The sequence below is a fragment of the Dermochelys coriacea genome, chromosome 15 (assembly GCF_009764565.3).
Source record: "Dermochelys coriacea isolate rDerCor1 chromosome 15, rDerCor1.pri.v4, whole genome shotgun sequence".
NCBI lineage: Eukaryota > Metazoa > Chordata > Testudines > Dermochelyidae > Dermochelys > Dermochelys coriacea.
In genome coordinates, this window is record NC_050082.1 from 25,150,465 (window position 1) to 25,173,081 (window position 22,617).

General features: G+C 41.6%; 1 protein-coding gene across 1 annotated transcript; it reads left to right on the top strand.

Annotated features, from left to right (window-relative positions):
* Nucleotides 1–1,297: 1,297 nt before the first annotated feature.
* On the top strand, nucleotides 1,298–22,617 carry VPS37B (VPS37B subunit of ESCRT-I). Its single transcript, XM_038373782.2, has 4 exons — nucleotides 1,298–1,479; nucleotides 18,136–18,307; nucleotides 19,815–19,897; nucleotides 21,437–22,617. The coding sequence occupies exons 1-4, from the start codon at nucleotides 1,375–1,377 to the stop codon at nucleotides 21,938–21,940; spliced, it is 864 nt and encodes a 287-aa protein (XP_038229710.1). The 5' UTR covers nucleotides 1,298–1,374; the 3' UTR covers nucleotides 21,941–22,617.

Here is a 22,617-nt window from a genome sequence, read left to right on the forward strand (position 1 = left end):
TTTGCACACACGGCCTGTCAAAAATTAGAGGGAACATTGCCAGTGACCCACCCAGCTTGCCTCCTAGTGTCTCCCCTCAGTGACCCATGCCCCCCTCCTTGTGTCTCCCCTCTCAGTGAGCCCACCAGCGCTCCTCCTAGTGTCTCCCCTCAGTGACCCCTGCTCCCTCTCAGTGAACCCTCCAGCTCCCCTCCTCCTGTCTCCTGCTCAGTGAACCCTCCAGCTCCCCTCCTATCTCCCACTCAGTGAACCCCAGCTCCCCTCCTAGTGTCTCCCCTCAGTGACCCCTGCTCCCCTCCCAGGGATCCCCAGCTCCCCTCCTCGTGTCTCCCTCTCAGTGACCCCCCCCAGATCCCCTGCTAGTGTCTCCCCTTCAGTGACCCCTGCTCCCCTCCTCATGTCTCCTGCTCAGTGAACCCCAGCTCCCCTCCTAGTGTCTCTCCTCAGTGATCCCTGCTCCCCTCCCAGGGACCCCCTGCTCCCCTCCTCGTGTCTCCCTCTGTGACCCCCCCAGATCCCCTGCTAGTGTCTCCCCTCAGTGACCCCTGCTCCCCTCCCAGGGACCCCCTGCTCCCCTCCTCGTGTCTCCCTCTGTGACCCCCCCAGCTCCCCTGCTAGTGTCTCCCCTCAGTGACCCCTGCTCCCCTCCCAGGGACCCCCTGCTCCCCTCCTCGTGTCTCCCTCTGTGACCCCCCCAGATCCCCTGCTAGTGTCTCCCCTCAGTGATCCCTGCTCCCCTCCCAGGGACCCCCTGCTCCCCTCCTCGTGTCTCCCTCTGTGACCCCCCAGATCCCCTGCTAGTGTCTCCCCTCAGTGACCCCTGCTCCCCTCCCAGGGACCCCCTGCTCCCCTCCTCGTGTCTCCCTCTGTGACCCCCCCAGCTCCCCTGCTAGTGTCTCCCCTCAGTGACCCCTGCTCCCCTCCCAGGGACCCCCTGCTCCCCTCCTCGTGTCTCCCTCTGTGACCCCCCCAGCTCCCCTGCTAGTGTCTCCCCTCAGTGACCCCTGCTCCCCTCCCAGGGACCCCCTGCTCCCCTCCTCGTGTCTCCCTCTGTGACCCCCCCAGCTCCCCTGCTAGTGTCTCCCCTCAGTGACCCCTGCTCCCCTCCCAGGGACCCCCCAGCTCCCCATCTCATCTCTCCCCCTCAATGAACCCCAGCTCCCCTCCCAGTGCCTCCCCCTCAGTGAGCCCCCGATTCTCCCTACCTCACCCCCGCGCGCCCCCTAACTGTCCCGCTCCTGCAGGGGGCGCTGCGGGTCCCGGGGCGTCACCCTCTACCCACCCGCACCGGGAGCAACCGCAGCGGCACTTCCGGTTTGGTGGCGGCTGCCGGAGCAGGGCCCGGGCGGAGCAGGCGGCGGCGGCGCGGCCGGGATGGCGGTGGACACGCGGCTCCTGGAGGGTCTGACCCTGTGTCAGCTCAACGAGCTGCTGGAGGACGAGGAGCAGCTGCAGGGCATGGCCCTGGGGATGGACGAGGTGAGCGGGGCCATGGGGCGGGAGCGACGGGCCCGGGGCAGTGAGCGCGAGCCGGCTGGGGCTGGGGGGGGGACGCGGGCCTGGTGCGGGGGGGCCCCTCTTCGAGCTACTTCTCATCCTGTCGCCAGGAAATCCCGCCTGTTGGGGGGCGTCTGCCCCGGGGGAGTGACCCCCTCCCTCCCCCCCCGGGACCGGCTCGGAGCTGCCTGAGCTCACTCTGGCTCCGGGCTGATTTGGGGGGGCGGGGTAGGGTGAGGCCCCTCCACCAAGGAGAGTGATTGTTGGGGCAGGTTAAAGAAACCTACTGTCCCCTTCCCCGACCCAGGGATTGCGGGATCCCACCTCCCCTTTGCATTTGGTGCTCTCCATTATAACTTGGTAAATGTGATGAGCTCCTGGGGTCACAGCTTCCAGTCCTGGCTATAGCTCCCCGCCCCCCGCCATTTTCACTGAAAAGCAGGTGACCTTTTTCTTCTTTGCAACAGCGGATCAAATAAGGAACCTTTGGGTGTTGACTCTTTTCTGTTCCCTATCGTATTCTCCTTTGTTTGTTGGCTGTCTACAAGGGAGCCTTTCTGCTCTGTTGTTCCTGGCTAGTACATAAAGCGCAAAGCCAGCCTAGGCTACAGGTTTGAAATGTGGAAAGTACTCAACAGATCACTGTACTCAACTATAGAGACACCACTGTAGCTGAGATTGTATCAGTCTTTCCATTAATACACCTCTTGTTTCCATGGTTTTTGTGCCTTGGGCATAACAAAAATTGCGCTCTAGAATAAAACATGCTCTCAGTCTAAAAGCAACTGTGTTTTCAAGCTAACAGGAAAGAGAATTCCATGTGGCGCTGTGTGTGTGCGCTGAATGCAGAAGAAAAAATTAGTTGAGTTTTGGTGCTGCTTTTTACATATTTGTTTTGTTAGGGTATTAGATCCGTAGTAAATTTGGACTGGGTATACTCTTAAAATTAGTGTCTGTTAATTGTTAATATCTGTGTGAATACTGTATGCTGTAGTCTGATATAAGGCTAATTTAGTTTTACAAGCTCACAGGTCCTCCCACAAAATTTCACAGATGTTTCAATTATGTGCATAACATGAGAGAGAGCCTCTTCATACATAAAATTATTAAAGAAGCATAGATGTACCAGAGACTGTTGTGTTCCTCACTATATTTAGGATAGTGCTGTTTTAAATGCAGTGTAAAGCCATGGGAGAAAAGTTGGTGGCAGTTGGGAGATCTGCTTTAAAGAAAGCAACTTAGTTTTTCTTAGTTTATCTGCATGAACTCATATCCTTATGTACTTATCCTTATGCAATCATACAGGGCTGACACTGAGTCTTGTTATATCATTCTGTTAAGAAAGTAACACAAATTGAAACATGTTCAAAGATGAGTCTGAAATAACTACTGTATTGCACCCTTTTGTGGTTACCTGTTGCATTACATATCGCAAAATGCGAAATATGTAATAAGTAGGTGATTTGGGGAGTGCCAGACATAAGTGAATTTCTTTTCTCCTGTGGGTTTGCCACTCAGTTTAATGTTAAAGAAACAGCATTTATTTGTTAGCTTTATTGCTGTAATAACTTGGGTGTGCAGATTGTAATAGATCATATGAGAACATTGACAGTCTAATGAAATCCTGTTACTAAATGTGAAGTGAGTTCAACAGGGTTATTCTTCAGTCTGAGATAATGGGCCAGATTCTCAGATGGCATAAATTGGTCTTGCACCTTTCAGTGGAATCTGACAATCTATGCCAGTTGAGGATCTGGCCCATAGGGTGTATAATTTTTTTCAGGATTTACAGGTCAAAACTGGATGTGTGTTGTGGGAGACTAGCATGAGATAAATATGGTAGAAACCCTTTTCAGTCTGTAGAACTAGGTGGTATTCTAAAGTTGATCCTTTGGTTTTCCTCTTTAGTTGGCAAGAGAAACGTTTTAAATTGTAGAGTAAAGTTCCTCAGGCCTGAGGGAATATTTTGTGGTGTATGGAATGTGTGGCTAGGTTTGAAGGTATTCAGTGTTGGGCCAAAACACAACTATGTTACTGTCTACTATAGTATAGTCCTTTTTTTTTATTGTGGGTATAGAGGCTTTACCAAAGTCCATTCAATTAAAAACATATTTGCCTAATTCTGGAGTGGTTAACTCTTACTAATGAGTGCTGTCAGATGTCCCTTCTCTGTTCTCAGCGCAGTCCTAAAAATGGTGAAATCACAAATTTTAATAATTTGAATTTAACTGTGTGCCAGCTATCACATTGTTTGTTTAAAGTTTTCTAATGTTCTGGTGAAATTTGTCTTCCTCCAGTTATTTACTTTAACTTTGAGTATAATAGCGTTTGCAATACAGGGTCCTGATCCAGCAATATTGTGCACATGGGTGGACCCCTGTACCCATGAGGAGACCAGGTGGGATCCATTAATATACATCATGGTACTCGGTTAAGCCCCAAGTCCCTACAAGGAATAACTTAATTGAGCATGCTCATAAGTCATGCTTCCAGGGACATATTTTTGAGGTCACTTAGTTTTTTCACTGGCAAAATTGACTGGAGCTAATTACTCCACAATTGACAAATCCTTTATTGTCCTTATTGTAAGAAGAACCCAACTCATCATAGAACAATATTTTGTTCACAACAAGAAGAAAGATTTGGGAAACCATTTGGATTTTTTTCTGAAAGCTAAAATTAACCAGCCTCTATATTAAAGGGAATGTGGCCGTGCTATAATGTGGACAGTGTAGACATATCCTTTGTAAGGTTGTTTTTGAAGCCTGTAGGCTTTTAACACTTGAACAGAGAACACCTTATCTGTTAGAATGAGGAAGGAAGCCAAGTTTCTAACTGGGCTCCTAATCTGTTAAAGTTCTCCTGAATTTTATAAGCCTTTGGGTTTAATATTTTAGTACATAAGAAATCTACAATATTAATCTTCATGGAATAATAGTACTGTGTTTACATAAATCAGAGAATTTCAGTGTGACAGATTCTGAACTGAGTTGAGCAGCTAATGGCAATATGTGTGTGATCTGAGTAATAGAAGATCCAGGAACCTTCTCGGGTTCCATGTGAATATGGATTTTTCCCTTTACGTGTGTTGGAACTATACATTAGTAACAGTGAACCATCATGATATTGAACTCTGCAGTTCTTTAAAACGTTACAAAATACAACTGCCAAAAGCATACGTTGTCTATGCATTTAAATATGTAAAATCAAGAAGCCAAAAATGTAATTTCCCCATCATCCCCATGACTTCAAAGTACAGCAGTAAGCACAGGAAAGTTTTCAAGTGTAGTCTTTTTCTCAAAAGCTGCTTGGAAAGAACTGGCGATAAAACTCAAGCTTAAACCAAGTAAATAGATGCCCAGTTTTCTTAGTCTCTAAGGTGCTATAAGTAAAACAGGATTAGGGATCCAACAAATTTATTGCATGACATGCATCCGATGAAGTGAGCTGTAGTTCACGAAAGCGTATGCTCAAATAAATGTGTTACTCTCTAAGGTGCCACAAGTTCTCCTTTTCTTTTTGCAAATACAGACTAACACAGCTGCTACTCTGAAACCTTAATCCTGTTTTAAAACCACATTGTATATGTAGTTATGTACTGATTGGCCAACATGAAATTTAGTTACAAAGTTAGGAATTAAATATGCCTACATCTACAGATTATTTTTTCTTAAGTATCAAGTTAATAAATTTGCCTACATCTAACAAGCACAAATTACTGTTTTGTGCTTTCTTCTGATGTAAAAATGTTTTGTTTATACCATATTTACTGCCCTGTATATTGTCATCTTTAATGTAATTATAAAAAGAAAAGGAGTACTTGTGGCACCTTAGAGACTAACAAATTTATTAGAGCATAAGCTTTCGTGAGCTACAGCTCACTTCATCGGATGCATCCGATGAAGTGAGCTGTAGCTCACGAAAGCTTATGCTCTAATAAATTTGTTAGTCTCTAAGGTGCCACAAGTACTCCTTTTCTTTTTGCGAATACAGACTAACACGGCTGCTACTCTGAAATGTAATTATAGTTACCACAAGAAAATAAATATTTTAAACTTTAATAAAGGCCTTATTTTGAAAGGTGAATTACATGTTATCAAGAGGGCTGTCAAGCAATTAAAAAAATTAATCTCAATTTTTTTGCACTGTTAATAATAGAATACCATTTATTTAAATATTTTTGGATGTTTTCTACATTTTCAAATATACTGATTTCAGTTACAACACAGAACACAAAGGGTACAGTGTTCATTTTATATTTTTTATTATAAATATTTGCACTGTGTGGCAAGGCACCTCCTTCGTTTCGCCAGACCAAGAACTTCCCCCTCTGGCGATGACGGGCCTGGGGTAAATCAGCCCCACCCCACTCTGGGCAGTGTTTGTTTCCCCCCCCACTTCTGTGCTCCTCTGGCTGTATTTCCTGGATAGGCCTACGGGGTGATCCTCCACCAGACAAAAGGGGAATGGTCCCATACACATAAAAACAAAGGGTGATACCTTCCCCTGCCTCCTCGATGGGGCTGGGTGTCACCCTGTAGCCTGCCCCTGGGTGTCAGTCCTTCCCTGAGCAGGCACTCAAGCTTGTCTGCTTCCCCTATGGGGAGGAGCATAGCCTCCCCTCCTGGAGAAGTTTACTTCCCTGCTGCCACTAGCCTGGTAGCAGCTTGTCTCTCTCTCCCTCCTGGTTTTAAAAGGTCTCAGGCAGCTCTTAACTGGATCCAGGTGTTCCTAATTGACCTGAGGTAACCCCTTCTCAGTTTATAGGGAAGAGGGCCTTTAACATTATAGGGCTAACATATCTGTCTTCCCAAACCCTCTTGCAGTCGTCCGGTCTGGCTTTGTCACAATGGTAAAAAAAGAGAGTATTTTTCAATTCACCTGATGCAAGTACTGTAGTGCAATCTCTTTATCATGAAAGTTGAATTTGCAAATGTAGAATTATGTACCAAAAAACTGCATTCAAAAATAGAACAATGTAAAATTTTAGAGCCTACAAGTCCACTTAGTTCTACTTCTTGTTCAGCCAATCGCTCAAACAAACAAGTTTGGTTACATTTGCAGGAGATAATGCTGCCCGCTTCTTGTTTACAATGTTACCTGAAAGTGAGAACAGGTGTTCTCATGGCACTGTTGTAGCTGGTGTCGCAAGATTAATTTTTAAAATCGCAATTAATTTTTTTTTTAGTTAATCGCGTGAGTTAACTGCGATTAATCAACAGCCCTAGTTATAAATACGTATTTTATAAACCATCCAATTTTATAGTGTACATATAACTCACCAACACTGATGGACTCTCTTATAAAGGCTCTTATGTAAGAAGGCTGAACCCTTTCCTCCTCTGTTCTAGTTCTCTCCTTTACTGTTCCAGGATTGATCCATCCTTCCATGTTTGTTGAGCATCAACAAACCAACAACTCTGATGGTTGTACTCTTGCAGTGTTGCTGTACATTTTGTTCCTAATTTTAAAATATACGAAGTATGTAAATCTGTTCCAATTCTCATAACTATATAATGTTTTTTTCCCCCTGAAATTCATAAATTAATCTACCAACAAGCTCAAGCAAAGTGGATTAAAATGTCCACAAATACAATAATGGTTTCAGCTTCCATTAATCTGTTTATCAGTTGCTAAGCAAAATAGTTTTCTGTCTTTTGTTCTGGGTTTTGTATATAGAACTGCTAACAGGCAGTTTATAAATTTTTTTCATTCAGTTATAGTGTACCCCAAAACGTGCTGGTTGCATCACAGACAAATAAGATAGTGTACTTGCCCTGAAGACTTTGTACTGCTCTTCACTGTACTATCAGTGCAGTTGTGCCAGTGAAAGCACTAGTGAAGACTGGCAGCAGATATTTTTACCATTGTCGTCAGATCATTGAAACACTAGCCAGGAGGGAAGACTGGTGTGCCTCTGCACTTATTTATAGTCTGCTTTATGGTGCTCATTGCCATAGTATTGTCTTGCATATATTTTAACTCCTGCAGCACTCCAATGAGGTAGTTATCCCCACTCTATGCATAAGGAATGATGGATTTATGTAATTTGCTCTTGGTCACCCAGGAAGTCAGTGATAGAGCCAGGAATTGAGCCTGGGTCTCTTGAGTTCTGGTCCAGTGCCTTAACCAACAACACCATCCTTCAGTTCATATTTTCAGGCTACTGTTACTGCTCTTTTGGCAGAACTTGGGCCTTAATATACCACCCTGAAAGACAGGAGGCAGAAGATCAGATGGCCCACTGTTTCTTCAACAACTAATCTTTGCAATTTTGGAGAGAGAGGTATCAAAATTTAAACTCAAAGTGGTATATTTTGGTATCGTTCCATATAATATAAATAAATCAGTACTAAATCTAAATAAGATGTCAAAAACAACCCAGAGAAAATTTATGCTAAATATCCACAATAACCTGATGATTTAGTTCTATGGGACAGGTACTGCCATTTATTATCTATTTCTACAGCACCTAGCCCAATAGGTTCCTGACCTGGTTGGCCCCTCAGTGCAGCAGCATAAATGTTAAATATTAAGAACTTGGACTGAATCAGCCAGACTCTGCTGTTGTAGGTTTTGATCCATGCATCTCATCACATCCTACGTATTTGGGTGAATGCTTGGATTCTGTGCTACATGATAGAGTTCATACGCTACCATTGAAACAAAGTGAATAAATGTTGTAATGTATAGAAGATGAGGGAGATGGCTTCAGTCTGCCTTTCCCACAAGGCCCTAAAATCTAGTATATTCAATCTTTTGGAGCAAGGGTTTTGAGTGCACAAAAAGAGAGGGGTGTTGTAGCTTTAAATACAGTATGTGCAGAGTATAGTATCTGAGTCTGATGTTAAGGGAAAATGTGCCTCCTTCTATTAACTTAATCAACAAGTTGAATAAAAAAGCACTTCAGTGATGTATTTTAGTACGTAAATTTAAGTTAACATTTTTCCTCCACCTGACAATGAATACATGACAAAGGGTGTTTGTTTTAGCATGGACTCGGAGGAACATATTAATTTGTTGCTTTCAGTAGATTATCTAAAGCTAGACTCTCTGGAACTCCACTTAGATGTGAAAGTAGTGGGGGATACAAAATGAGGAGGAAAAACTATGCGGGAAAATCCTCATCTTTTAGGTTCAAATTTGAAAAGTGAGAGTAATAATGGTTAGTCTTGCAGTATGCTGCACGTGCACCATTTTAGAGCAAGTAAAACTATGATCATACGAGTTTCACTTTATGCCACAAGTCCTAAGTGTACTCATGCACTGAAACACTGGTATTATGAAAAGACAGAGGGTGCAGAACTGGTATTCAGTGCTGGTTCAATGTACCTCAGTTGGTAAAAATAAAGGAAATCTGCCAAAATACCAACTTGTTCATAAGTACAAACTTTGCTCTTCCTTTTATGAAATACTCCCTGTGTTTACACTAAAGAATTTTTGCAAAAATTTCCCTCTGGTAATAAAATGCCAGCAGCAGGTAGAGCTTTGTCTACACTAGATCTCCTACCAGTGATACCATCAGGTCTGGAGATAGCAGAATGGGAGTTACTTTGCTAAATGTCTCCAGTGTAACAAAACCTCCTTGCATCTAAGGTTGTCTGTTGCAATGAAAATAATTTTCAAATAAGAAATTGTCACATTTGGGCAATTTTCTTTCACACAGTTTAATCTACATACCTATTTGATAAGCATCTCTTGTTTTCTAACATACTTACACAACACAGTTTGTTGTGTTTTATGTATAAACACTGCCTTTTAACCAAGTTTTAACCAAATTTCCAGACACTAAAATTCTTTGACCATTTAAACAATTACTGTAAGAATGTTTTACTAATCAAATATTAAAAATTTGCTGTCCTGCTTTAAGGAAGACTTAGCACTGTCTTAACATAGCTTCTTATTTTGGCTGTTTTCTTTTGTGTTTGTACAATAGTGGCAAAAGAAAAGAGAGGACAAAAGGTGGGTGTATTAGGGTATGTGGGGTGGGAAGGGAAGCTTGAAATTGGTGTGTGTGAGAGTTAAATGTAAAGCAGGTTAAGGGATGCAACTTGGAACATTTTTTTGTGAATTTATAATTCACTGAAAATAAGGATTTTTAATGGAAATGCTGACAGTGTATTTACTGTATTGCCTGCCAATGCAAGATTATAATTATGGTAGGATTTGCCAGACTTTGTGGCTAGTTGGGGTTAGTCTCATTCAGACCTTGCATTACAATAGGTATCTGGTTTGGGATTGTTCCCTTAGGAACACACATTCTAAAACTAAACTACATAGTAACTGACCACCATTGCTCCACACAAATGAGTCTTGGAGAATCTCTTATGTAAACCAATGTTTTTAAGTGTTGAACAAGCTTCTTTGGCAAGGCAGCAAAATCAGGGTTTTGCTCTCTTAAAAAATATATACCTAGGTATGTGTGACCATGGTTTCAATTTCTTGCCGCATAGTCTTGTGCCTTTATAATTGTATATATTTAGTTTCAGAATGACCCACTTAGTGTTAAGCAATCCCTCTGTCATTGGGTCCCTCTTCTGATTAGCTCAGTATTGTTGCATTGAACATTCAGTGGGATTTGGTGAAAGCTCAAGTAGTTAAATTAGAAAGATGAGTTTAGATCCCCCCTCTAAGGTGGCACTGTCTTGTTGCCAATTCTGACCAGTGTTCTGCATCTGTGTTTCAAATTGCATGTTGAAATTTTTATCTAACTTTCATTAAGGTACTCTACCAATCCCATGGGCAATTCTGCAAATGTTTTATGAGCTGCTGGTTTGTTTCATTTGGATTTAACTATTTGTCTGTACTTGGATTATGTACTTGAAAACTAATGCTTGTAGTTTGTGTCTTAATTTCCAGATTTGATCTCTTCTGAGCAAGTCTCAGGGGGAAGGCTCACATACAAGTAGCTGAAAAAAGCATTCCTCCTTGCTGGCTGGAAAGGGATCTGAGGGAGATTGCTTGAGACAGTTTTTGGTTTAGATTTCATATCTAGATTTACTAAGGCTTGGTCTGTACTTAAGTTTTGCTGGCTTACCTATGTCAGTTATGGGTGTGGAAAAATCACACCACTGACCTACTTAGATATGCCCCAAAAGTTCTAGTCTGGGCGTAGTATAGCTTATTTTGTTTGAGGAACTGATATAAGCTGTAGCGGCAATAACTGTCTCCATCTAGGAGACTTTTCTAGTACAGCTACATTGGCAAACCCTTTCTAGTGTAGACAAAGCTTAATTGTGAAGACTAATTGGAAGAAGATGAGTGTTCTGTTGTTCGTTTAGAACATTCACAGCTTAATTGTAATATTGGAGGCCTGATTTTTTATAATGCTGACCAATGCAGTTCTTGAATCTATTTCTTCTGAATTAAATAAAAGAACCTTAAATAACAAATTGCAATTTGTTGACCAAAACAGTGTTTTTAATCTTAATTGTAAAATTGTTTAACTTACTTTACATTATTTGGAGGTGGACAAAATTAAGGTTGCCACGCAGGGTACCTCTACACAGTCAGTGGCAGCCCACAGCATCAAGCCTCCAAGCCCAGGTTGACTGACTCTTGGGGCTCATGCTATTGCTCTAAAAAACGCACTTTTAACTTGCAGTTTAGGCTCTGAAGCCAGCCCTCTCCCTGGACTTCAGACTTCAAGGCCAAGCCCCAATATCTACATAGCTATTTTTAGCACTATAGTGTGAGCCCTGGAAGCCTGAGTCTGTCGACCTGGGCTCGGGAACTTGTTGCCATGGGCTGTGTAGACATATCCTAAGTGAATCGGTGCCAAAGCCAGGATTAGAACTGGGGGCCCTCCAGCTCTGTCACCTGACTCCTTCCTTCAGACCATGCTTCCTCCCAGCAATTATAATTTAAATGTGTTCTCCAAGGTAACTTAAAGGCTATTGCAGGGTTGGGCACTTGACCTGTCCAAAAATTATTGGTCAAATATTTTAAAGTACTGATTTATGAGAACAATGACAAAAACGAGAAAGACTTTGTTCTCCAGTAGGCTTAACTTTAGATATTTCTGCCTAATCACAAAAACCAAGTTACTTAATGTGTTATTTTAACTCAGAAAAATATGAAGCACAATGAAATGAAGTTCTAAAAAATGAAACAATGACACCATGATGCAATCAGAAATGGAGTCTGCCACCTACATCAGAGTGCTGCTGTTGGAATATTTGAACATTTTCATAGCTGAAAAGTGTAAACACCAGGAGGAAAAGGGATTATTTAATGTAATAAAGGGTGTAAAATTAAGGAAAAAAGTTAGAAGGGAAGAAAATCTTCTTAGTGAGAGAAGATGTGAAACGGTTTCTCAAGGAGTAGAGGCTCCATCTTTGGCATGTTTAACACTAGACAAGACTATAGTAAATGTACAAAAGGAAACAAACTGGTTTTGGCACGCAGATGACAGACTGGATAACCTAACAGGTCTTTTCTAGCTCTAGATTCTATGATTTCGTTACCTGAGCCTCACAGGCTGCCCTACCACTGTTGTGTAATGAAGGAATATTCCCTATTTCAAAACCCTTTTCCTCCTGGTGTTTACACTTTTCAGCTATTTGTAGATTTTTGTCTCCTTTATCCCACTGGGTGTTGCTTAGCTATGTTATATGTATTTAACAGCCCGACCAACCTGAGGAAGATCAGAGTCCGCTCATAAATTGAGAATTATAGCCACCCTTACAGATTTACAGTCCCTAGATTTGATTGTAAATTGGTGTGATGGGGAAAGCCTTTGTCTAATATTCCATTGGTGAGGTGAGGGGGAGAAGCATTTTATATTTTTTTGGTCTCTGTATGTACAGTGTACATCTCCTGTTTCTTCAGCAGATATCTAAGCTGTTAAAAGTTGTGCTGATGGTAGATGTGTTGATAAGGATGGTGATGTATAAATTAGGTTGTTAACTCAGAACAGGCATGTTTTTTTCAGTTCCATTCAAAACCCAGGGAAGGGCAAAGAGGGTGGAATGATGTTGAGCAAATGGAATCTGGCAAAATTGGGGGAGAGAACTTGTTTTCAAGCTTTTAAGAATGACAAACCATTGTAGGAGTTTTTTTCAGTGCTTTAGGTGGCAAGATGAGGACGAACAAATGGGAGCAACCATGAAATACTACAGTCTTTAGCATTGGATTTGGGTAGGAGTGATTTTTTTTTTTTTTTTTTTTTCCCCTTCAGGGAATGAAGTGAATGAGGTTGAAAATATGTGGTTGGTTCTTTCTGCCCTTTATTCTGGGAAAAATCCTGTGAAAGTAAAACAAAATAGCAAATTCAGTTTGTCCTAAATTGAAAGAAATAACATGAGTTTTGGATCCATATCACCGTTGACTTACTGGTGTGCTGAGTGGATGAGATGGGTTAGGTAGAGGAGTACAAAAAACAAAGGCAAAATAAAGCTCTTACTATACCTCAAGTACTAAGGATGATATGCATTTTAAATATAGCATTAGGCAGTGTTTGAAGTTGGCAGATTAAAGCATTACACACAATTCAGAACCTTTCAAAAGGAAACAATTACTTCTGAAGATATTGTTAACACTGCCCTTAGTACTTTGCAAATAAACATTATTTTTATTTTGATGCAGTCTGAGCACAGGACTGGAAGCTAGGAACAGTTGGCTTCTGATCCTCGCTCCCTCTGTGGCATGGAACAGGTCACTTGAACTCCCAGCTTTCCTGTCTCAGAAATAGGGAATTTCATACATACATACATACCAACTTCAGAGATGTTTCTGAGGATTCATTAACATATAGACAATGCTTTGAAGATAGAAAGTGGTATATAAATGCAAAGTACTGTGGGCCAGATTCTTCCATCCTTTCTAATGTTTAGTAGTATTGTACTCCACAAGCATCTTTACTGAATTAAATGGGATTCATCTTAATTAAGGTACTACTATCAGTGAATAATATTGGTATAATTTTTTTTAATGATAAAAGGTGGTTTTGGTCTTGGTGCTGGGCATGACATGTTGTTAGTAGTCATTGGCATTCTGTACTGGAAGGAGTCCTTTGGCCTGACTGTTAAGTGTCTATCTCTGTATAACATGACTGCACAAAATACTACATGTAGGTGTGTCTACAGCACCTTACAAAACATAGGCATTGTATCTGTTGGTCTTGAAAGATTTAGTCCCTCTACCAACACAATTTAATCAAAAATACCAAGTTTTAATCTGCATGCACACTGGCATACTGGAGAATTAAATGTTAAACTAGGAAATGGGCAGATGTTGGCATAGAGTCTAAACAAAAGGCAGATGAGAGGAAGGAAGCAGCAGCTAAAATAAACAGATGGGTGGACAAGGTGGAAATATTTAGGAGTAAAACTGATAACACAGGGAGGGTTAGGGAGAGAACAATAAACAAAGTGGAAAAACTTGCATAATTAAAAAAAAACCCAAATAATTCAGTAATAAGGTCACTCTGGGGACAGTGAATTACAATTGAATTTAATTCAAGGAGAAGGGAAACCAGAAGTCATGTATGCAGAGAGATTTTTTGGCAGTTTTGACTTAACCAAACATTTTAGGAATGCAGACACTAATGGGGGCTAATATATTTAGACCTTTTAGGTAACAGAAGTGGAAGTTGTAATTTGATTATTAAATCTATCTTTATTGGGTACGCAAAGGGAGGTTTAATGCTCAGCTTGTTGATCTCTATGTGTTGCAACTGATCAATTCCAGAATTTCAGGGAATGTTCCAGGCATCAGTGGCCAGAACCCTATTGATTTGGGGGAAAGGGGACAAGGGAGGACACTTGCAGCCCCTGGCATCTGGTTAACAAAGCCAGCCAGCCACTTCAATCACTTCTATAGTTGTCCATGGATCAACAAATCGCTTAGTGGCAGCCATTAACGTGTTCCAGCATCGCAATACCCCCATCTTAGCTCTGCCTGTTCTACCAATATAGTTTTAAAATGTTGACACCCTGAAAGAAAGGAAAAATATGGGGGAATGGGACAGAGAGAGCTCCTGATATAGAGGAGAGTGAGGCCCTGGCATGGGCGGGGGAGGGGGAATGGGAACACATGGAGCCCTTGGCATGGATGAAAGGGGGGTACACAAAACCCCTAGTGGGAGGAGATAAGATAGTAGTTTGGAGGAAGGTAGACGTGGGGAACACAGAGCCCCTGGCCTGTGGAAAAAGAATGAATGGGGGCCAAGGGGTTGAGGGAATGAGCTCCTGGCATGGTGGGGGAATGGAGAATGGGGAGAGACAGAGCCCCTGTGATCTGGTGGAGTGAATGAGGGAAGACAGAGCCCCTGACAAGGGGAGGGGACAGCTGGGGCACACAGATCCCGTGGTATGAGGGAGGGGGAGTGAAGGCTGCAGGGGGTCTGAAACAGAATGGACAGGAGAGTGGCACACAGGTCACTTGTTGGGTGGGGAGAATGGAGAGATGCAAGGAGCTCCTGGTGTTTGTGGTGCGCTCACACTTAGCCTATAGAAGTAACAAAGTGTGCAACTCTCTAGTATAAAGCTGATTGGAGATTTTTGAGGGAGGAATTAATCATTGTTGGTTGAATTTAAACAGGGAGCACATTGGTAGTGTGGAGAGTCACCTAAAGCATTGATTAGTCAACAAAGTGCAGTGTGGTGAATCTGCTACTGCTCTTCTCCTCATGCTGTGGAGCGACTAGCTCACGGTTCGAGGAGGGGGTCACAGAGGCAGGCCCTAGGAGGAGCATAATGCTGAAAGCTGTTGGGGAGCAGACATAGGCTGATAGAGCCTTAGCCCTGAATTGCGTACAGTGTTTGCGTGAGGCATGATGCACTTTGAGGTATGTTGCCAGGGATCATTTCACAAGGGACACTGGGGTACCACTGCACTCCCAAATTTACCATGGAAGCAAAATCTGCCTATCAAAAGGCACAAGAGGAGGAAGAAATAAATAAAATTTCTTGTAAGACTAAATAGTGCGGGAGGGTAGACACTGTGTTAGTCCAGCAGGCAAAGAACACAAACTACTGAAAGTTGTAAAGATCTTTCATTGGATTAAATAATAAAGGCAAGCTTCAGCGAATCAGTCCCCCTGGCAGGCCATGGAGAAATAGTACCATGGTGTTGATGCAGACTGAACAGTTGAAATAAAATCTCTTACATTTTTCCCCTTTGATGTCTAAATCTTGTTTTGAAGTCTAAATTGAAATCCTGCCAAGGCAGCCTTTCCCACAATGCTCTGCTTTCCCAAAGTCTCATGAAGACTTTCTTGAAAAATTACTGGTTTTGGACAAACTTGGAATATCTCCTACAGTGGTCTTTGTTTCTTGCTTTTTGTTTGAGAACTGGCCATTCATTCTTTGAGAACAGTGTCATTCAAACTAGGATGTGTTAACTGGAAGGATTAAACTGGGGGGGAGGGGGGAATGTCTTTTGCCCATAACCCAGGATTGCTTCATTAACACTATTTGGGAACAATGTGTAGGAGAGGGAACCATAAAGGAAGCAAGTCTTGATTTTTGCTTTTCAGTAAAAGAGGAAGGATGGTATATTTTGCACTCAGTTTACATCTTTTATTCTAGGATCTCAACGCATTTTACAAAAAAGCCTTGCCTTACCCTTCAGTGATCACCATTTTAAAAAAGGGAGAAATTTATGCATATAGATTAAATTACTTGTAAGAGGACACACATTGAGTCAATGTAGCCTGGAATAGGACATATAGGATTGTGAGTCCAGAGGTTTGACTTGACCAGTAGACCAGACATCTTTCACATAGATTTAGAATTGGGATTAGAATAAATTCTTCAAATGATGAAATGCACACTCTCCCACTTCCTTGCAGATATTTTCTGAATAAGCTTCCCAAAAGCTCTGACTACAGTGTGAGAAGAATGGGCTAGCCATAACCATATTCAAAATATCAAGCATGGCTCTTTCAGGAATGTAGCGAGAGCTAGAACTATTCCAGTTTCTACTTCGGTCAGTGATTTAAGAATTTTAAATTAAAAAAAACCCTCATACTTGCAAAAACCCACCAGTATCTGTGATTCCTTCTTTCCCCCTGCAAAAAATATAAATAAAATAAAATAAAGATACGCAATTCCTATGGTTCTCTTCTCCAGAGCATGAGTGCCTCCCAAGTATTTAAAAATAAAAACTGTATTTGTCATCATTTCCACTTTGTGCCAGAGACAACTATTTCATAAGCTTTCTGCTTATGTGTGAAGGAAATGAAAGCAAAATCAAAGAACTGAGTCTTTAATTTAATTCTGAAAGTGATTGATTCCACTCTTATTTCCTATGGTAGAGATTTCCATAGTTTAGGTGCAGTTCCTTTTAACAGGTTTCAGAGGAGCAGCCGTGTTAGTCTGTATTCGCAAAAAGAAAAGGAGTACTTGTGGCACCTTAGAGACTAACAAATTCATTTGAACATTATCTTTTGTGAGCTACAGCTCACTTCATCGGATGCATTCAGTGGAAGATACAGTGGGGAGATTTATATACATAGAGAACATGAAACAATGGATGTTACCGTACACTGTAACAAGAGTGATAAGGTAAGGTGAGCTATTACCAGCAGGAGAGCGGGGTGGAGGAGGAGAAGGAGAGGGAGCTTTCTGTAGTGATAATCAAGGTGGGCCATTTCCAGCCGTTGACAAAAACATCTGAGGAACAGTGGGGGGTGGGGGATAAACATGGGGAAATAGTTTTACTTTGTGTAATGACCCATCCACTCCCAGTCTCTATTCAAGCCTAAGTTAATTGTATCCAGTTCGCAAATTCTTGTCAACTGCTGGAAATGGCTCACCTTGATTATCACTACAAAAAGCTTCCCCCCTCCCCACCCCCAGCTCTCCTGCTGGTAATAGCAAAAAGAATCTTTTTGCAAATACAGACTAACACGGCTGCTACTCTGAAACCTGCTGGTAATAGCTCACCTTAAGTGATCACTCTGGTTACAGTGTGTATGGTAAAAAGAAAAGGAGTACTTGTGGCACCTTAGAGACTAACAAATTTATTAGAGCATAAGCTTTCGTGAGCTACAGCTCACTTCATCGGATGCAGTGTGTATGGTAACACTCATTGTTTCATGTTCTCTATGTATATAAATCTCCCCATTGTATTTTCCACTGAATGCATCCGATGAAGTGAGCTGTAGCTCACAAAAGCTTATGCTCAAATAAATTTGTTAGTCTCTAAGGTGCCACAAGTACTCCAGTTCCTTTTAAGTTTGTTACCAGCATTCATGTGCCTCTCCCAGAATAGTCCTTTCTATTGTAGGCATTTCTAGTATGCTCCTTGCCCTATATATCTTACCTGTGTCTTCTAGAGCTGCTTTGTTACTTTTTTTATCATAAGGCTAAAGCACAGTTTTTGAAACGGATTTTCCTACTAGACTGGACAGAACACAGAAGATATGGTAGAAAACAAATCTACAATGGTTGGAATAAGTGATGTACAAGATGACCGAATAGGTCTTTCCCATCTTTAGTTTTTTGGCTTACTATGCATTGTCCAAAAATATCAGCATGTGTTTTAGGATCTGATTCAGTGGTGATGAGGATGACTCAGTTTGGATTTTGCTGCTCCGTCGAATTTATAGAAGTCTTATGTTGTCTGCATATATATCTATATTTATCTAATATATCATTGTCCCATTATACCTTACATATCTTTCTTTTGCAGGCCCAAAATGTTCAGCTTAGCAAGGAAATGACCCTTGCCAGCAACCGTAGTCTGGCTGAGGGCAACCTTTTGTACCAACCAAAATTGGACTCTCTGAAAGCAAGTTTAACCCAAAAATATCAGGAGCTGCAGGTTCGTTTTGAAGCCTATCAGATCAAGAAAACCAAGCTAGGTATAACATGTTCTTGTGGTTATATATCTCCTATTTTCCTGTACTTTTTTCTATTATTCTAAAATATGGATAGATATAATCTCTTTTCTGATGCATGTATCTAATTCTTAGCTGTGTGCGTATAGAGTATCTGTATGTGTAAAAACTGAAGTGTCAAAATAGTAATGTTTGGATTATAGATCATTTTATATTATTATTTATTATTTGTGCACTGGACCCTCACTAGAACGTGCGTCTATATAGCGCAAATTCACATATAATGCAGTCGCGGCCATGGATCCCAAATTTAATTAATTGCATTTCATTTTAACATGGTCCCGCACGTGGATCCCAAATCCCATGTTCTAGTGAGGGTCCAGTGTACTACCATAGCACCTAGGAGCCCTAGTCATAGATCTGGACTTCATTGTGTTAGGCACTCTACAAGCACAGAACAAAAAAAATCATCCTTGCCCCTAACGAGCTCACAGTTGATAGTAGATCTGGAAAATACCACTGTTCTCAGAGATGATTAATAAGGCTGCGAGTTTGCCACAGAAGTCACGGATTCCCTCCATGACTTCTTCAGTGGCCGGTGTGCCTGGCTCAGCAGCATCTCACACTGCCCCTGTGCCAGTCGTACCAGCCACTGCTGGGGCAGTTTGGGCCACCACGTGCTCCCCCCCTCCCCACAACAGCAACAAAGTTTGGGTGTGGGAGGGGTCGGGGGGTTGGGGCATGGGATGGGGTGAGCGCTTACCTGGGGGGCTCCCCGGAAGAGGTGACACCCTTGTTGCTCCGCTGCTAGGCAGAGGCGTGGCCAGGTAGCTATGTTTACTGCCTCCACCTCCAGATACCGCCCCCACAGCTCCCATTGGCCATAGTTCCCAGCAAATGGGAGCTGCAAAGCCAGCACTCTGGGTGGAAGCAGTGCGCAGAGCTCTTGACCTGTCCGTGACTTTTACTAAACATACCCGTGACTAAAACATAGCTTTAATTATTAAGTACATATTCTGCCACCTAGTAAAAAGAACTAAAGAGACGAGCATGTATTATTGGAATACACATTCCTTGCTATGATTAAAAGAACATACATATCTAACTACTGTTGATCTTTTGTCTGAATATGATTAAATTTCACTTGATGTTTAAAAAAAAAACACATTTTTTTTCCTGAGACTGTCCAACCAATGACAATTCAGACTGACTGAATATAATATTGCATTTAATATATTCTTGTTTCATATTTTATTATGAAGCATTTTATCTTAACACATTTACCAACTTAAGTTCATTTGATTTTTTTTCAGTTTACTGTAGTGAGTAATTTTTAAATGAAATTCTCAGAAAACACATTAAAATTTTCTACTTAGAATCCTCCTGTCTGGAGTAGAACAAAGAATAAATAATCAAATAGCAGGTTTGGCCTTTAAAAGAAACCTTATACTTACTGGAACTGTATAATTTCAGTCAGAAATTATCGCTTGTAACAGCTGTACCATTAACTATTCTTTTCATATTATTACAGATAAACAATCCAGCAATGCTTCCCTGGAGACACTATTAGCACTACTTCAAACAGAGGGGGCAAAGATTGAAGAAGACACTGAGGTAACAGCAGTACATATGTAGTGCAAATAAGAGCTTCTGCTACTCATCTCAGTTACACAAGGCTTCAAACATACACAGTTGTAACATACTATTAAATAAAGATATCATAGATCTAAGGGATTTTCAAAGAATAGGGCCCAAACCATCACTTCAGACTTTTGCAAGTTGAATTCACTGGGAATTATTTTGTCTGAGTAAGGATTGCAAGCTTATTTTAAAGATTTTTAACATAAATACTATAATTCTTCTCTAGCTTTCATGTGAAAAGCATGCTCAGACCATAGACACACAGCTACGGACCTCGTGGGGGTATGTGAAAAATTCACACCCTGAGTTCCGTAGCTATGTCAACCTAATCCCTGGTGTAGATGCAGATAGGTGAACAGAAAAATCCTTCTGTTCACTTAGCTACCATCACTCAGGGAGGTGGTGTTCCTACAGCGACGGGAAAACCCCTTCCATCACTATAGGTTGTCTGTGCTATGGGGTTATGCTGGCATAGGTAAGGTGCTGTAGCTGTGTTTCTATAGTCCCTATAGTGTTGATGTGCCCTCAGGTTGTTTTCAACCTAATAGCATATCTATATAGAACTCTTTAAATAAACATCCAGGTGTAATGTTGTTTGCCAGGTGCATGTATTAATCTAACACAAAATGTCAGTCACTCTTGGAGTCTGGGCGAGATGAAAAACAGGTGAGCCATTCTGTCTTGCTCAAACTGAAAATATAATATCAGTAATGAAGATACAGAGTGCACCGTGTTCTAGGGGAGGAGGAAAGCCTCAGCAGCAATGGAATATTCCATTAAGATTTTTGCATATCTGTCTAGTCTCTGGTCACCCCTCACTGTGCTCAAGTTTTTACAGGCATTGATGTGGTTGACTCTATTTGTAAATTGCCTGTGGGACATTGGCTTGTTTTTACTACATTGCTTGTTAAGGGTAATAACCAAACCTGTTAAAACTGACTTGTAATCTCAAAGTCATTTTCAGGGCAAATGATAATTGGTTATATAGAAATGTATTGTTGCCTGTCTTGATTAAAGTAGCATTTACCAAAGCCTCACTTTGTCCAAGCAGTGCGAATGAGTAGACTAAAAACATGGCTTAATACTGATCTCTGATTCTCTCCCGAAGCTGGAACCAGTTCTTGCTTGTAGGTTTTCTGGTCAGTGTTGGCAGTGCTAAATCATAAAATGACTGGTTTGGCCAACCATCTGGAAAGCTGTTGAATGTGATTCATTCATGTTTCCAGAGGTCAGGGAAACACGAGAGCCCTGCTAAGCAAGAGCTAGGTTTAAATGTTTCTTGCTACCATGACTTGGGTACAAAATGATAGCTGAACAGAGATGACCTCAAATACATCTGAGAAATAATTGAGAAAAACATTGCTTGGAATTGTAAAGTATACCGTCTTCTGTCTTCCATGTCTAAGCCGGAACAAATGACAGGAAAGGAGACACCATGCTGTTAGGATATAAGCTATTTCTGGTTCCTTCAGAACATATTACTTTCTAACAGGGTTATTCAATGTTTGACAGAATATGGCAGAAAAGTTTCTTGATGGTGAAGTATCCCTGGATTCATTCATTGATGAATACCAGAGCAAACGTAAACTGGCTCACTTACGACGTGTAAAAATCGAGAAACTCCAGGAGATGGTGCTGAAGGGACAGAGACTTCCACAGGTTCAGCAGCAGCCTCAGCCAAAAGCACCTGAGACAACACCAGCACCTCAAACTTCCTACTCTTCAGATCCAAACACTCCTCCCTCAGTTATGCCCCGGCGAATACCACCCCCACCTCCTCCATCATTCCCCGCAGGACGCCTCCCCACTCCATTTACTGCAGCAATGGATTCAGGACCAGCTCTTCCATATCCAGGAGTTCCATACCCTCCCCTTCCCCCACGAGTGGGAGTTCAATCTGCAGGTCAAATGCCACAGCCAGGATACCCATCTCAGTTTGTATCACAGTACCCTCCAGCACTGCCCCAAAGACCACCACCTCGTCTTCCACCACATCCTGGCTTTATCCTACAGTGAATACATCAGTACGCCTAACTCATGTATTGGTGCTTAAATTTTCATTCTTTATCTCCCTCCCAGAGACTTAATATAGGCAATGGAAAACCTCTGTACTTTGCACAATGGAACACACAGTTTGGGCTGCAACATGGGGTTGTGAAATTGCACTCAGTAAATGTAATCCTTTTCTTTTCTGTTTCTTAAAATCAGTGACTATGTAAACTATTTTTTTGTAGAAAGGTGGTGGGGCTGAATTTTGTAACGCTGTACAACGCAGTGGATTTGTTTGCATTATAAGTATAGACTCAATACTCCAGTGATGGTAAATGATTTTAAGGAAAATAGCATACTTGTCTGACTTGGTATTGTGTTCTCATTGCGGCTGGATTTTAAGCATGGTTAATTGTGAGCTATTTATATCTCAAAAGAATTTTCTGTGCTGTCAGTGCTGGTATTTGGATGGTAACCATTGTATCTAAATGCTAAGCATAAAGCTGCAGTGGAAATGATCTGCATTCTTTAAAATAAACCCAAGGCTCCACATTGGTGGCTGGGTTCACTAACTTTGTTCTCAGAGCCTGGTAATCAGAAAATGTTCAGTAGCTTATTTTGAAATCCATTAATTCTTAAAATATTTTTAACTCCTAAATTTATTGTTGCTTTGGGTTTTTCACAATAAATGTGCACACCTTTCA